The 15,875-nt window shown below is 44.0% G+C and overlaps 1 protein-coding gene across 1 annotated transcript in view; it reads right to left on the bottom strand.

The window, feature by feature from the left end:
* The window catches only part of tesca (tescalcin a), a 36,144-nt gene that overhangs the window by 7,158 nt on the left and 13,111 nt on the right, over nucleotides 1–15,875 (bottom strand). The window contains exons 3-4 of the mRNA XM_084308747.1: nucleotides 15,492–15,572; nucleotides 4,462–4,601 (exon numbers count right to left, since the gene is read on the bottom strand). Of these exons, the coding sequence (XP_084164873.1) occupies nucleotides 4,462–4,601; nucleotides 15,492–15,572 (221 nt within the window). The remainder of the gene's footprint in view (nucleotides 1–4,461; nucleotides 4,602–15,491; nucleotides 15,573–15,875) is intronic.

The raw sequence follows: 15,875 nt of genomic DNA on the forward strand, positions 1-15,875 counted from the left end.
ACCTGGACCTACCGACTGTCTCACTCCTCTACCTGGACCTACCGACTGTCTCACTCCTCTACCTGGACCTACCGACTGTCTCACTCCACTACCTGGACCTACCGACTGTCTCACTCCTCTACCTGGACCTGCTGACTGTCTCACTCCACTACCTGGACCTACCGACTGTCTCACTCCTCTACCTGGACCTACTGACTGTCTCACTCCACTACCTGGACCTACCGACTGTCTCACTCCACTACCTGGACCTACCGACTGTCTCACTCCTCTACCTGGACCTACCGACTGTCTCACTCCACTACCTGGACCTACCGACTGTCTCACTCCTCTATCTGGACCTACCGACTGTCTCACTCCACTACCTGGACCTACCGACTGTCTCACTCCTCTACCTGGACCTACCGACTGTCTCACTCCACTACCTGGACCTACCGACTGTCTCACTCCATTACCTGGACCTACCGACTGTCTCACTCCACTACCTGGACCTACCGACTGTCTCACTCCTCTATCTGGACCTACCGACTGTCTCACTCCACTACCTGGACCTACCGACTGTCTCACTCCTCTACCTGGACCTACCGACTGTCTCACTCCTCTACCTGGACCTACCGACTGTCTCACTCCACTGCCTGGACCTACCGACTGTCTCACTCCTCTACCTGGACCTACCGACTGTCTCACTCCTCTATCTGGACCTACCGACTGTCTCACTCCTCTACCTGGACCTACTGACTGTCTCACTCCTCTACCTGGACCTACCGACTGTCTCACTCCACTACCTGGACCTACTGACTGTCTCACTCCTCTATCTGGACCTACCGACTGTCTCACTCCACTACCTGGACCTACCGACTGTCTCACTCCTCTACCTGGACCTGCTGACTGTCTCACTCCACTACCTGGACCTACCGACTGTCTCACTCCACTACCTGGACCTACTGACTGTCTCACTCCACTACCTGGACCTACCGACTGTCTCACTCCTCTACCTGGACCTACCGACTGTCTCACTCCACTACCTGGACCTGCTGACTGTCTCACTCCTCTACCTGGACCTACCGACTGTCTCACTCCACTACCTGGACCTACTGACTGTCTCACTCCTCTACCTGGACCTACCGACTGTCTCACTCCTCTACCTGGACCTACTGACTGTCTCACTCCACTACCTGGACTTACCGACTGTCTCACTCCACTACCTGGACCTACCGACTGTCTCACTCCTCTACCTGGACCTGCTGACTGTCTCACTCCACTACCTGGACCTACCGACTGTCTCACTCCACTACCTGGACCTGCTGACTGTCTCACTCCTCTACCTGGACCTACCGACTGTCTCACTCCTCTATCTGGACCTACCGACTGTCTCACTCCACTACCTGGACCTACCGACTGTCTCACTCCTCTACCTGGACCTGCTGACTGTCTCACTCCACTACCTGGACCTACCGACTGTCTCACTCCACTACCTGGACCTACTGACTGTCTCACTCCACTACCTGGACCTACCGACTGTCTCACTCCTCTACCTGGACCTACCGACTGTCTCACTCCACTACCTGGACCTGCTGACTGTCTCACTCCTCTACCTGGACCTACCGACTGTCTCACTCCACTACCTGGACCTACTGACTGTCTCACTCCTCTACCTGGACCTACCGACTGTCTCACTCCTCTACCTGGACCTACTGACTGTCTCACTCCACTACCTGGACTTACCGACTGTCTCACTCCACTACCTGGACCTACCGACTGTCTCACTCCTCTACCTGGACCTGCTGACTGTCTCACTCCACTACCTGGACCTACCGACTGTCTCACTCCACTACCTGGACCTGCTGACTGTCTCACTCCTCTACCTGGACCTACTGACTGTCTCACTCCTCTACCTGGACCTACTGACTGTCTCACTCCTCTACCTGGACCTACCGACTGTCTCACTCCACTACCTGGACCTGCTGACTGTCTCACTCCTCTACCTGGACCTACCGACTGTCTCACTCCTCTACATGGACCTGCTGACTGTCTCACTCCTCTACCTGGACCTACTGACTGTCTCACTCCACTACCTGGACCTGCTGACTGTCTCACTCCACTACCTGGACCTACTGACTGTCTCACTCCACTACCTGGACCTACCGACTGTCTCACTCCACTACCTGGACCTACCGACTGTCTCACTCCACTACCTGGACCTACCGACTGTCTCACTCCACTACCTGGACCTACCGACTGTCTCACTCCACTACCTGGACCTACCGACTGTCTCACTCCTCTACCTGGACCTGCTGACTGTCTCACTCCTCTACCTGGACCTACCGACTGTCTCACTCCTCTACCTGGACCTACCGACTGTCTCACTCCTCTACCTGGACCTGCTGACTGTCTCACTCCTACTGACTGTCTCACTCCACTACCTGGACCTACCGACTGTCTCACTCCTAAGGAACACTCCATCATCTAGTGGGAGGAGGTCAGAGGACGCAGGACGTCCCTAATGAACCCGCTCCACGCTGTCAGGCAGGAAGAGGAAGTTGTGATTTAGAGGAATGTTGGGCTCTCGGATGCAGAGATAAGAGTCTAATAACAGCTCCCCCTTCAGGGCAGACGCAGATCACAGACTACAAATGAGTATCCCTTCAAATGTTGCTGCTCGCAATTGATGGCAGGTCTGGGTGGTCTGGGTGGTAACACTGTAGAAGCGTTGTTGCACTGAGGTTGATATTTTATGTCAACCTGACGACCTGTTGCCATGTCAACCTGACTGAACCCGTTGTCATGGCCGGATTGTACCACTAGGGGGCCCCTGGGCAAGAGACTTGTTCCCCATCTTGTCACTCAAGGGACAGAAAAACAACTCTATAATACTCATTTCTATGGCCTTTTGATAAAAGGTAGCCCTTGTACTTTATAAGTTTGGACATATAAGGACATATTCCAACTGAAGTTTGTGAAATTATGCAATTAATATACACAATAATCCTGGGACTTTCTGGGACTTTGGTGGTCCGGGGGGGTTTCAAAATATATATATTGTTATTAGCTCTTTATTATTATAAATTATACTACTTCTGGAACGCTCTCCTCTCCATTAACCACAGTTGACGTGCCATTGAGCAAGGCACTCAACCACTGATTACTCCTGTGCAGCTGTCCTGTACAACAGAGGACTGTGGCCGTACTGGGCGGCTCATAGGTGTGAATGTGTTGCTACTGTATGAGTAGGTAGCAGAGAATGGCTTAAAAAGAGCACACATGCTCAGTGCTCATCACATCTTCCCTGGATCCATAAAGAAACTATTAGCTTTGCACGCCAGTCTGACAAACCTATACCCGGCTGTAGCAGGCTTGGTGTAAAGGGGAATGCCACTCATTGTAGGAATTCACATGTTCTTCCTGTGCCCCAGGACAGTTCAGTCAGTATGTTCTTCCTGTGCTCCAGGACAGTTCAGTCAGTATGTTCTTCCTGTGCCCCAGGACAGTTCAGTCAGTATGTTCTCTCTGTGCTCCAGGACAGTTCAGTCAGTATGTTCTTCCTGTGCCCCAGGACAGTTCAGTCAGTATGTTCTTCCTGTGCCCCAGGACAGTTCAGTCAGTATGTTCTCCCTGTGCCCCAGGACAGTTCAGTCAGTATGTTCTTCCTGTGCCCCAGGACAGTTCAGTCAGTATGTTCTTCCTGTGCCCCAGGACAGTTCAGTCAGTATGTTCTTCCTGTGCCCCAGGACAGTTCAGTCAGTATGTTCTCTCTGTGCCCCAGGCCAGTTCAGTCAGTATGTTCTCTCTGTGCCCCAGGACAGTTCAGTCAGTATGTTCTTCCTGTGCCCCAGGACAGTTCAGTCAGTATGTTCTCTCTGTGCCCCAGGACAGTTCAGTCAGTATGTTCTTCCTGTGCCCCAGGACAGTTCAGTCAGTATGTTCTTCCTGTGCCCCAGGACAGTTAGTATCCATGAACATACACCACTCTCTCCTAATGTTAGAAATCAGAGAGTAAACCCTCCGGAACGTTCTGACCGGTGTGAAATCTGGTGCTGCTCCATAGGCAATGAATGTGGCTCTTGTCTTTACGAGGGGGTGGAGATGGAATCTCTGGCGGCGGTGTCAGAAAGGAGGATGCTTTCCAAGTCCTCCGACCTAGACAATGTCTCCCACCCGCTCCATGACGCGCCGGTGAAGCGCAGGAGTGCGTTCAGTGCAAGTCTCATTCCAGAGAGATGCACCGCAGAGCACCACAGAGCACCACATTCCTGCCTGTGGCCATAAAACCTTTGACCTTCTCCCGCTGAGTGTCAGACCCCTGTCAGCAGCTTCAGAATCCCCATCCTTTATTTATCATTTATATTTTCAACAATGCAAAACGTCTAATACATCCTCTTTTTCTGTTAGCTAGTATTAGTGGTAACATAATACAATATTATTTCTATCATTGTTATTATTATTATGTAATGTGTGTTTTCTTACAGCGCAGCTTCTCCCTCCTAATTGCCTCCTTCTCCTCGTCCGTCATCCCCAGGCCTGGAGGTCGGAAGAAGGACATCACCATGAGGAACTGCTCAAAGCCGATCTCCTGGACGGAGCCCACCTCGTTGTGCCGCTGGTTCCTGTCAGAGGAGGTCAGAGGAAGTCAGAGGAAGTCAGAGGAAGTCAGAGGAAGTCAGAGGAGGTCAGAGGAAGTCAAGAGGAGGTCAGAGGAGGTCAGAGGAAGTCAGAGGAAGTCAGAGGAAGTCAAGAGGAAGTCAGGAAGTCAAGAGGAAGTCAAGAGGAAGTCAAGAGGAAGTCAAAGGAAGTCAGAGGAAGTCAAGAGGAAGTCAAGAGGAAGTCAGAGGAAGTCAAGAGGAAGTCAGAGGAAGTCAGAGGAAGTCAAGAGGAAGTCAGAGGAAGTCAAGAGGAAGTCAGAGGAAGTCAGAAGAGGTCAAGAGGAAGGAACATGTATATTAAAATTATTATTGTATTGCAGTCCGGATTTCAATTAACTGCATTGAATATGATCTATTCTATTTTTGAAAACTGTAAACAGTTGAGGGGAGGTTGGAAGCCACAGGAGAGCCACCCCCCAACTGCTTTAAGTTTTCAAAAGTAAACCCCTGGGTTGATAGTCATTTTGTGCCTAATGACGACACGTATATTACACCTAGAGGCCGCTCTTCCACGTAGCTTCATTATCTGCAGTGGTTTGCGGGGTCTGAGCGTTTATAATTCCACGTAACCTTTTTGCTACTTTCTGATCCACCCTACGCGTGGTTCCATTTTGGGGAGAGGTGCAGGTCAAACGCTGGGACTAGAAACACCACAGACGGCATTTTCACCTTCAAGTATAAATCAAGCTCAAGGCTCCACTGAATTACGGTACATACAGTACCAGCATCGTCTTTCCTGGTGTTGTGTTCATTTAAAGATCCAGTACAATGATGTTTTAATTCAGTCATTAATTGCTTATTGTGGATCGTAATGTCATTGTCATGAGAATAATTCTCTTCTTCAGATGCATCATTTGATTTGTTATAAGTGCTTTAGGTCACCCTCTCTGAGCGCAGCCAACTCTCAGTAGACTGAGGTGGCGTGGCCTTCTGTTCACTAGACACTATATATCAGCAAGAATTAATGCATATTACTGAGATTTCTCTGCATTAAATGTCCAAATGTATATGTAATGTATAACATATGCACATAATGTAACAAATGCTGTAGGGCTACTAGTCAGGGAAAGTAATCACAAGTACTAACCGCTCACAGGAGTCTTCAATATAACGTTGAATGGTGATCTATTTTGTGAATACATTTGTTCTCTGATGAAACAATATCTTTGTTGGCAGACGGCTCTACAATCTGTTATCAACACTGCTATCTAACTGTAGCAAGCATAGTGTAGCTCGACCTGACTGTGTTAACCTTAGCAAGCATAGTGTAGCTCGACCTGACTGTTAACCTTAGCAAGCATAGTGTAGCTCGACCTGACTGTTAACCTTAGCAAGCGTAGTGTAGCTCGACCTGACTGTGTTAACTGTAGCAAGCGTAGTGTAGCTCAACCTGACTGTGTTAACCTTAGCAAGCGTAGTGTAGCTCAACCTGACTGTGTTAACCTTAGCAAGCGTAGTGTAGCTCAACCTGACTGTTAACCTTAGCAAGCGTAGTGTAGCTCGACCTGACTGTGTTAACTGTAGCAAGCGTAGTGTAGCTCGACCTGACTGTTAACCTTAGCAAGTATAGTGTAGCTCGACCTGACTGTGTTAACTGTAGCAAGCGTAGTGTAGCTCGACCTGACCGTGTTGATGCTAACATTACAAGTGTAACAAGTTTGTTGTTGGGTTGGGAATGGCCATTCATCACTGTATACAACTTGGTTCATCCAAAAGTCCATTCAGAAACGTTGCATTAAAAATAACATCATACTGACTGGGTTTATGGGATCACATTTCCCATAATAACCCCAATTGTCGCACTTCCCTGAGAGTCATTGTGTCGCGCATTCAGGTAACTATGGAAATTACACGATGAAGAAAGAGAATTCCTCAAATGTTTTCCTCAATTTGACATTTTTGCCAATTCCCACAATTCTTACGAAAAGAAATCACATAAAACTCAGCAAAATCCTATAAGGACCGATTAATAGTATTATGCTTGATTCATGGTTACAGGACAAGATTACAGCACTCGTATAGATGCGACTGATGGCCCAATCAGACCTAGTGGCATTGACTGATGGCCCAATCAGAGTAACCCGAGTATATTATGTAATATCTTCAAGGAAGCAGATTGGATCTGAGATGACTTGATTCTGTTGATATCCAGGGGGATGGGGATCAAAGGGCTTTAATCGTCATTTTCAACAACAGTTTTTTTTTTTTTTTTATATATTTTTTCCCCTCCATTTTCCTCCGATTTTCTCCCATCCCAATGTTAGTCGTATGCCAATTCCCAATCCCCTTCCTGGTCGCTGCGCACTTACACCCCCCACAGTCAGATCATCTGGGAGAGTGGAGGCTATCACGTGCTTCCTCCGACACACGTCCAGCCAATCAACCGCTTCTTTTCACCTGGCAGCGCGGATCCTCCCTGAGAGGGTGTAGCGTGTGGAAGGATCACACTATCCCACTCAGGTCCTATCCGCGCTTAGCAGGCGCCCCGACCGAACTGTAGGAGTCGCTGTTTACAACGACCCGGACCCACCCCGCCAGCTTCTCCCACCCTCTAATACAGCCAATTGTATTAGTGTGAACGGCCAGCCAAGCTGGTGACAACCCCGGAGCTGTGAGCTGGATTGGTCCGGGGTTGGTGACGAACGCAATCTCCGCTACGCCACCTAACCGCCTTCAACAACAGTTTTAACATTTTGGGCAATTTTACATCAATACCTTCTGTAAAAAGACATTTGAAAAACATGCTTTGCATTCTACTGAATCTTTAAGTATTATTGATTGATTGATTGATTGATTGATTGATTGATTGATTGATTGATTGATTGATTGAAAATTGTATTAACAGATTGCAGAATGGGTACAATACAGTACGGCTCAATACACACAATTGTTAAGGGGATGCAGACCAGAGAAAGACTTCCGTCTTGTTTTTTGTATAAAAATGTGTCAACAGACTAAAGCAGGGAAGCACAATATTTTGCATACGAATGATGCAGAATGTAATATCATAACTGTCTATTACTTTTCTTGCAATTGAGCCAATTTTCCTTAAGTACGGTTTTGAGGTGAGTGTTCAACAGAATGTAGTATCAAAAACACATTCACAAAAAGTATGGGTTACTGAATGCTGAACTGCACTGTTATAAAAATACATTTGAAAAACATGCTTTGCATTGTACTGAATCTTTAAGTATTATGAATGATTGATTGATTGATTGATTGATTGAAAATTGTATTAACAGATTGCAGAATGGGTACAATACAGTACAGCTCAATACACACAATTGTTAAGGGGATGCAGACCAGAGAAAGACTTCCGTCTTGTATACATCAGGGTCCCCCATTTTCAATTCATAACATTTATGACATACAGATATACAGTACACTGTTACATCCAGACATTTATGACAAACAAGATATATAAATATACAGTACTGTTTATTTACAGACCGAGTTTCTAAAAGAGAATATATACAATTGAGGGGGAGGAAACTGTACATTGGGGGGGTTGGGAGGGGGTGTTGGACATTTACCGGGGCCATGCAATACACAATAGAAATGTTTCACAGCAGGTATACACAGGCATAACTAAATAACATTAATTATGGTTCGGTTCCATTTAGGATTGCCAGACAGGGCCCTGGCGTTCAGTGGCGTCGTTTCAGTAAAAGGCAAGGTATGGCGAGGAGGGATGGGGGGGTGAAGGGGGTGTTTCCCCCCCCTTGGTTGATTTTTTTTGTCAAATCAGTTGTGCAATAGTAAATTTTGGTGAGTTGTTTCTATACAATTCAGTTATATGACATTTAGGTATGACACAGGACCACAAGCATTTTTTGTATAGAAATGTGTCAACAGACTAAAGCAGGGAAGCACAATATTTTGCATACGAATGATGCAGAATGTAATATCATAACTATCTACTACTTTTCTTGCAATTGAGCCAATTTTCCTTAGGTACGGTTTTGAGGTGAGTGTTCAACAGAATGTAGTATCAAAAACACATTCACAAAAAGTATGGGTTACTGAATGCTGAACTGCACTGTTATAATCACTAATAGTGGGGCGGCATAGCTCAACATATCAAACCAATTGTTCATTTTGTGATAAAAGCACCAAATTTGGCAGATGTGTTGATAGATATATTTGAAACAAAACTGGATATTGGGGCATTACAAACTAACACCCTGGTGGCCGTGGCAGGCATTTTTCAAAATGGCCACCAGTCTAACTTTCTTATCCCATTGGATTTGCATGCAATAATGGATATAATCTAGATCCCACTAACCCTGAGAACCAAATAAAATACTCACTCACCATTCTAAGGAAATTAAAAAAAAAATACAAAAAAAAAAGAATTATATATATATATATATTTTTTTTTTAATTATTTAATTTTTTACCACATAGTGGCGCTGGCGCATTGTCACTGTGGCGCTGTGCCCCTATACCATTGTTTAGGGTCACCCTTGCCTTATTGCTGCTATTTCCAGCTGGACACATGATATGTCGCCCACCTTTTTCCCAGTCTGTTTACGGAGGAGATACAGGTAGGTTACATTCTTTTGTTTCTGACAAGTTGTGAATGAATACAAGATGAGATAGATTTTCGTGTTTCTTCACTGTATTGCAGATTATTGTGAGTAGCGCTGTATTTTGTGAGTTTATTCATCTAAATTTTTACAGATGCTATGCTTATTTATTAGCTCAGCTAGCTACTGTAGCTAGCTATCAACGTTTACACTTTGTTCCTATTGAAATTAAGTAGTTGTAGAAGTAGAGTATTAATACTATTAGAAGTATTAACTTACAGGCAACATACTGTTTGTTGGCAACATACTGTTTGTGTTCTTTTTATTTATTTTTTATTTTCTTTGTGTTTGTGATTTGTCTTGATGTGTGTTTGTGAAACTATAAAAGCTGAAAATAAAATATTATAAGACCTGTATGTTGAGGAAAAAAAAAAAAAGTATTAACTTACTATACTGTAGAAAGAAGTCTTAATTTTGTCATGCAGCACACTCAACACACATATAGGATGAAGGAACACACTGAATAGGTGTTTTAGGCTAATCATTAACCTTTTAAGTCCTAGCCATATTTTCAGAAAATTCACCTAAAAGTACAATACCCAAGTAAATGGAAGATTGCTCCACTTCTACAAGGTCCATTTACATGTTCTTGGTATCTAGGGACATCTATGGATCTCAGGGAATGTATTCCCAGTGGCAGAAATATTGTGTCTGTTACTATGCTTGAGTAAATTGTAATGAATCAAAAGGAGAATATAAAAGATATTATATATTTCCTTTTTTTCATCTTTGACGGTGAATAACACCATGCTAACATTGACCAGATGTGAATAATTGCCACTGAACTCATTCAGCACCTTTTTGAGATCAAGTGTACAAAAGATCCAAGCAAATTAATAAAGGGCAGATGATTTACAGGGTTTCTGTAGATACAGTACTGAATTTTGCCATCCGGACACATTTTAAATATGAATATAGAATATTAGGCCTATAAATTACCTTATTATGGCCAAGTCATACATCTACTGTATGTATCGGGCCAAATCTCCTCTTTCCAATGGAGTTAAATCTGAGGGCAGCAAATACTGTGAATGAAATCTACTGTAAAATCATTGGTAAACAAACGTAGTGCTGAAAATATACACTTTGACTGCTGTTTTGCTAGGGTTAGGGTCTTTACTCTTGGCTACATTTGAAGAAAAAAAATGCTACATTAATTAATACGGACTGTATTGATCTATTTATGATGTGAAATAAATCTTGGCCCGGTACAGGGCCCCATCGGGCTTAAGGGTTTAAGAGGTTAATAGTAATAGAGTATTAGTACTATAGTACTAGTTCTACAATTTATTAGTTCTAAAATATAAGATGTTCTTTTTGACTAATGTTGTACTGAATCTGTGATGTTTGTATTATTTCAGGTCACATAATAATCAAGATAGTGGTGATGGTGGTGACTAATTGACCATGTCAAAAAGGTTTCTGCTAAAAGACACAGGGTGTCCAACACCCTCAACATCTTCTAATTCACAGCCTGCAAACAAGATCAACTGGTCACTGTGTGTCCTCTGCCAACAAGACCATAATGAGACACTGACCAACCCAATGCTTACGAAGACGAAGGATGCTGGGAGCGCATACACGTTGTTAGCTGGCAGTCTCCTGAAAATGAATGAACTGAATGAACTACATAGAAATATACAGATAGAGAAACTAGATGAAGGTGAGGGGCTTGAAGCTGCTCTGGTTGTCAACAATGCTCGGTGGCATCAATCGTGCAGGCTGGGCTTCAACAAGACAATGATTCAACGGGCCGAGAAGAGAGCTCTGAATAAGTCTACCAGTACAGACAACGATGAAACCATTGCAGGCAAAACTAAACGCACCAGGAGTAGTACTTCTATCACCGAGAAACCAGCACAGGAAGCACACTGTTTTTTCTGTTGCAAGCCAGCTGGCACTGAGGGTTTACATGAGGCAGCAACGTTTCAGATAGACAACCGAGTTCGGACATGTGCAGAGCTCTTACAGGACACAGAACTGCTGGCTCGACTTAGTCCAGGAGATATGGTTGCACTTGATTCAAAATATCACCGCAAATGCTTGGTGGGCCTCTACAACCGTGCCAAAAAACATAAAACTCAAGAAATGCAGGGAACCAACAATGAAAAAGTGCTATGAGGGAATCGCTTTTGCTGAAGTCGTCATGTACATCGAGGAAGCATACCTTGATGACAGCACTGCACCAGTCTTCAAGCTGGCTGATCTGGCTCACCTATACAAGTTGAGGATGGAGCAGCTTGGCATTAAGCTTGATGCTAGAGTGAACACTACAAGATTGAAGGAAAGACTCTTGGCTCAGATTCCAGATCTGCAAGCTCAGACCCAGGGGCGGGATGTCCTTCTCACATTCTCTGATAACATTGGTGCAGCCCTGACAAAGGCATGTGAATGGGACAGTGACAGTGATGCTGTGCACCTGACTCAGGCTGCAAGAATTGTGCGTAGACACATGTTTGATGAGCAGAAACCCTTCACAGGGTTCCAAGAAGGCTGCCAAAGAAACTCTGTGCCAAACCTACTGCTGGCTCTGGTAAACATGGTCCTTGAAGGTCCAAGCATCAGAGACCAGAGTGAGTATCCAGCTACTTCAGCAGCCCTAACCCTCGCACAGCTGCTAAAGTTTAACAGCGTCAAGCACAGACGGCTTGAAGTACCCACAACATTTGCCAGCGTCAGACACAGCATTGCTCAGGAAACACCTTTACCGATGTATATAGGCCTGATGGTCCATGCTCAAACCAGGAAAAGGGAACTTGTAGACCGGCTTTCACATGTGGGGGTCAGTATCACGTATGACCGTGTGCTTCGTCTGTCAGCCCAGCTAGGAGAAACTGCCATCCAGCAGTTCCATAAGGAACAGGTAGTCTGCCCTGCTAAGATGTGTGGTGACGTCTTCACAACTGCTGCGGTTGATAATATTGACCATAACCCTAGCTCAACTACCTCAAAGGAGTCCTTTCATCAATCAATCAATCAATTTCTTTAATGACCACCCAGCCAGGCTGGTGGAATTTGGTTTCAGTGCATTGCAGTTCCAACATAAAACATAGAACATATAACATCACTTACAACGTACATACTACATGCAGTTAGAAGAAAACACAATTACATAAATTACAGTTCAGAGTTTATGTCCATGTCAGCAGAGGTAAGGGGGGTTGGGGGGGGGGGTACTACAGGGAGTTCAGTGTCCGTATGGCAGTGGGGAAGAAGCTGTTTTTGAAACGGGCTGTTTTGGTGGTCAAGGATCTGTAGCGCCTCCCGGAGGGCAGCAGCTGGAAGATGTGGTGTGCTGGGTGAGTCGGGTCAGAGATGATTTTTCTGGCTCTCCTGATTGTGATTTGGCTGTGTGGAGTGATTCGAGAGAAGGGAGGGGGGTGCGGATTATTTTTGAGGATTTATTGATGATTCTTTGTAGTTTGTTTGGCACAGGTATTTCACTCCTTCAACACCCTACATTTGCAGGTCAATGAGTTGACCGCAGCATTGTGATTGTTGGAGGGTGTGGAAGCCAAAAGACAGTAGGCCATTTGCCAAGCTACTACACAGAAGTCCCACCAGTTGTCCGTAGCACCACAAAGGCACCTGTACCACCTAGCACTGTGGCATCTCTGAGCAGGGAAAACTCTGACCATAACATCAAGGAAGAGTACTGCTGGCTAGAAAATGTGCGGAAGAGTGATGAAGAGAACTCTGTGAATCAGAGTGTGGACAACATGTCCTGGGCTGCATACCATGCAAGTCAACAGCTTGCTGGAAGAAAAGTAATCTGCCCAAGTGCCCTACTACCCCTGTTCCACGAGAGTGCCCACACAGTGGCAATGATCAAACACTCCATGGATGTAGTCAGAAATGCAGTTCAACATCTGAATTCTGGGCAGACACCAGTAGTAACATTTGATCAACCCCTGTATGCTATTGCCAAGCAGATTCAGTGGAAGTGGCCAGAGATGTATGGGGAAGACAAATTTGTTGTGATGTTTGGCGGCTCTGAAGACCCTGGGTGATTGGTTGAAAGGCAGTGGCTGGGTTGAGGCACTGGTACAAGCAGAGATCACAACAGCAGGCACTGCTGACTCCTTCTTGCGTGCAGCACATGTTGCTCGCACCAGACGTGCCCACCAAGTCACAGTGGCTGCACTATATGTCCTGCAGTATCGGGCTTACAATAACTGTGATACAGATACAGAAGATGTACCTTTGGGGTTTAATGAATGGTGCTCAAGGAGGGAGGAGAGCTGCCCTCAGTTCCAGTACTGGGCAACAGTCATGTCATTGGAGCTGTGTTTACTGGTCTATGTGAGATCCCTGCGGCAGTCCTCCTTCAGCATGTACCTCGATGCTCTGACAGAACTCATCCCCTGGTTCTTTGCTCTGGACCATACCAACTATGCCCGCTGGATCCCAGTTCTGCCACGAGCTGATCTCTTGTGGCTGCAAGAGTGGTTGCAAAAAGCGCTGCAGGTACTTTTGAAACAGCACTGTGCAATACTACACATACTGTAGACCTCAGTATATTTTTACTGTATTTATTTACTGTATATTTTATTCCATTTTTATTCTATTTTATTCTACTCTTATCTTAGGCAATTTGATTTGTTTTGTTATTCTTATTCGTGACCTGTTCTGTCTAAATGTTTAATGTTGAGCGATTTGCAGTGTCAAATTTCCCTCAGGATAATAAAAGTATTTCTATTCTATTCTATTTTATTCTATAGGTGCAAGAAGGCTGCACTTCAGTGCACAGGCCTCTGCTTCTGTGATGGAGAATGTGCCAGTTGAACCCTGTGGAACCATTCTTCGCTACAGTTTAATCAGGCAATAGGCCCATTGCACTACAACTCGTACACCTTACTGTAAATTGTACCTAAATTGTACCTCATCCCATTTCTGCTTTGCACTATATAGTATTGTATATTAGTACACTGCATAGTATATTGTATATTATATGGTAACTCAGTTACGTCTATTCTGCATCGAACATTGTACATATGTCTATACTGAACATTGTGACCTCATTTTCTACTTCTAATTTACATGCTATACTATGTTATTTGATACTTATCTTGTCTAGCACAGTCTCTGGAGCGTAACAGTAAGAAGCATTTTGTATAAAAGTATTCTGTATGACAACTATTAAAGAAACTTGAAACTTGAACTTGAAACATCACCATTTTGTGGGGGGGGGGGGGGTTAAAAAGGAAAATGTTTGATACTGTTTTGTAATTTTTTTGTAAATAGTTGTATATTTGTTGGAAATCTTTTTATATATATATATATATATATATATATATATATATATATATATATATATATATATATATATATATAACGGTTATAAAACAAAATTAATAAAACATGTTCTTCACTTTAAGTTGTATGTAAATACTATTTGTGGTGTTAAAAATGTGGAAACAATAGCTTTGGTGGCCAAAGTGTTCTATCTCTGGCAGCCATTTTTGGAAATGGTTACCATGGTCACCAGAATGCCAATCTGCAATGCCCCAATATCCATATCCTTTCTAAATATATTAAGCTAAATATGTTAGCTATGCCGCTCCACTATAAGCCATTGTAAGACCTTACCTGTGTCCCTGTATCACTTGTCTCTGCTGCCCTTTGATTAAAAACGTCCCTATGTCCATTTTCCTTTTTTTTGGGGCATATTTCAGTTAGTCACAGTAAAAGTCACCTAGTAAAAGTGAGATAATTGACTATATCAAAACATGCTAGGGCTGTACCGAATAGTTCGAAGCTTCGTTCATAATGTTGACATTAAAATTCTAAATCAACATAAAAAATTGTAATAAAAAAAAATATATATATATATTTTTTTTTTAAATTGTTATTTGCCAAGGTATGGCGAGTGCCATACCTTGCCATACCAGAACGACGCCCCTGCTGGCGTTGTGCGCTGGCTCACTGGAATGGAAGGGAACCAATTATGTTATTAGTTACACCTGTGTTACCCTGATTTTACATGCCCAAATGGCTGCTGTGAAAGTCTATAGCTTACATGCATTGGAGGGATGGAGGATGCCTTTTATTGTGAAAAGGCTTTTACTGTGAAAGCTATTCTAGCTTGAATATACAGAAGATAATAGTAGACATTATTAAAGAATGTTATCAAGACTATGGATAGAACTGGTTCTGTGGCGTCTTTTCTTTATTTTCCTTTGGAGCGTGTAGGAGATATGTCTCCACTGCAGTCATACTGGAGAGAAGTCACATGATGAGTGTAAAACTATTTGAATGTACCCACCGTTTATCGAAGAAGGCTTCAATGATTTGTCTTCGTAGCGGGTTGTTAGCGAGGGCAGGGATGTTATCCAGGCTCTCCCGGCTGCAAGAACGACAAGAGAAACTATTGTTTAAAGTAATTATTGATTATACAGCTATGGAAACACGTTCATGTCATTTAAACACTTCACAGTTTCACATCACGGCATACTTTGTATTGAAAGATTCCTTTATATTTCTTGTTTGAACTTAAGAGAAAATAATTTTCTATTTCTAGAAACCCAGTGAGTGAATGTCAGTGGCAGGTATTTCAATGGAGCGTGAGGAGAAATACCTGCTGCATTGTCTCTGAGCAGAATATTGTTCCTGTTTCTTTTTAAAGGGAAGGCATGTGTAATCTATCACT

Source organism: Notolepis coatsorum, assembly GCF_963971535.1.
Source record: "Notolepis coatsorum genome assembly, chromosome: 2".
NCBI lineage: Eukaryota > Metazoa > Chordata > Actinopteri > Aulopiformes > Paralepididae > Notolepis > Notolepis coatsorum.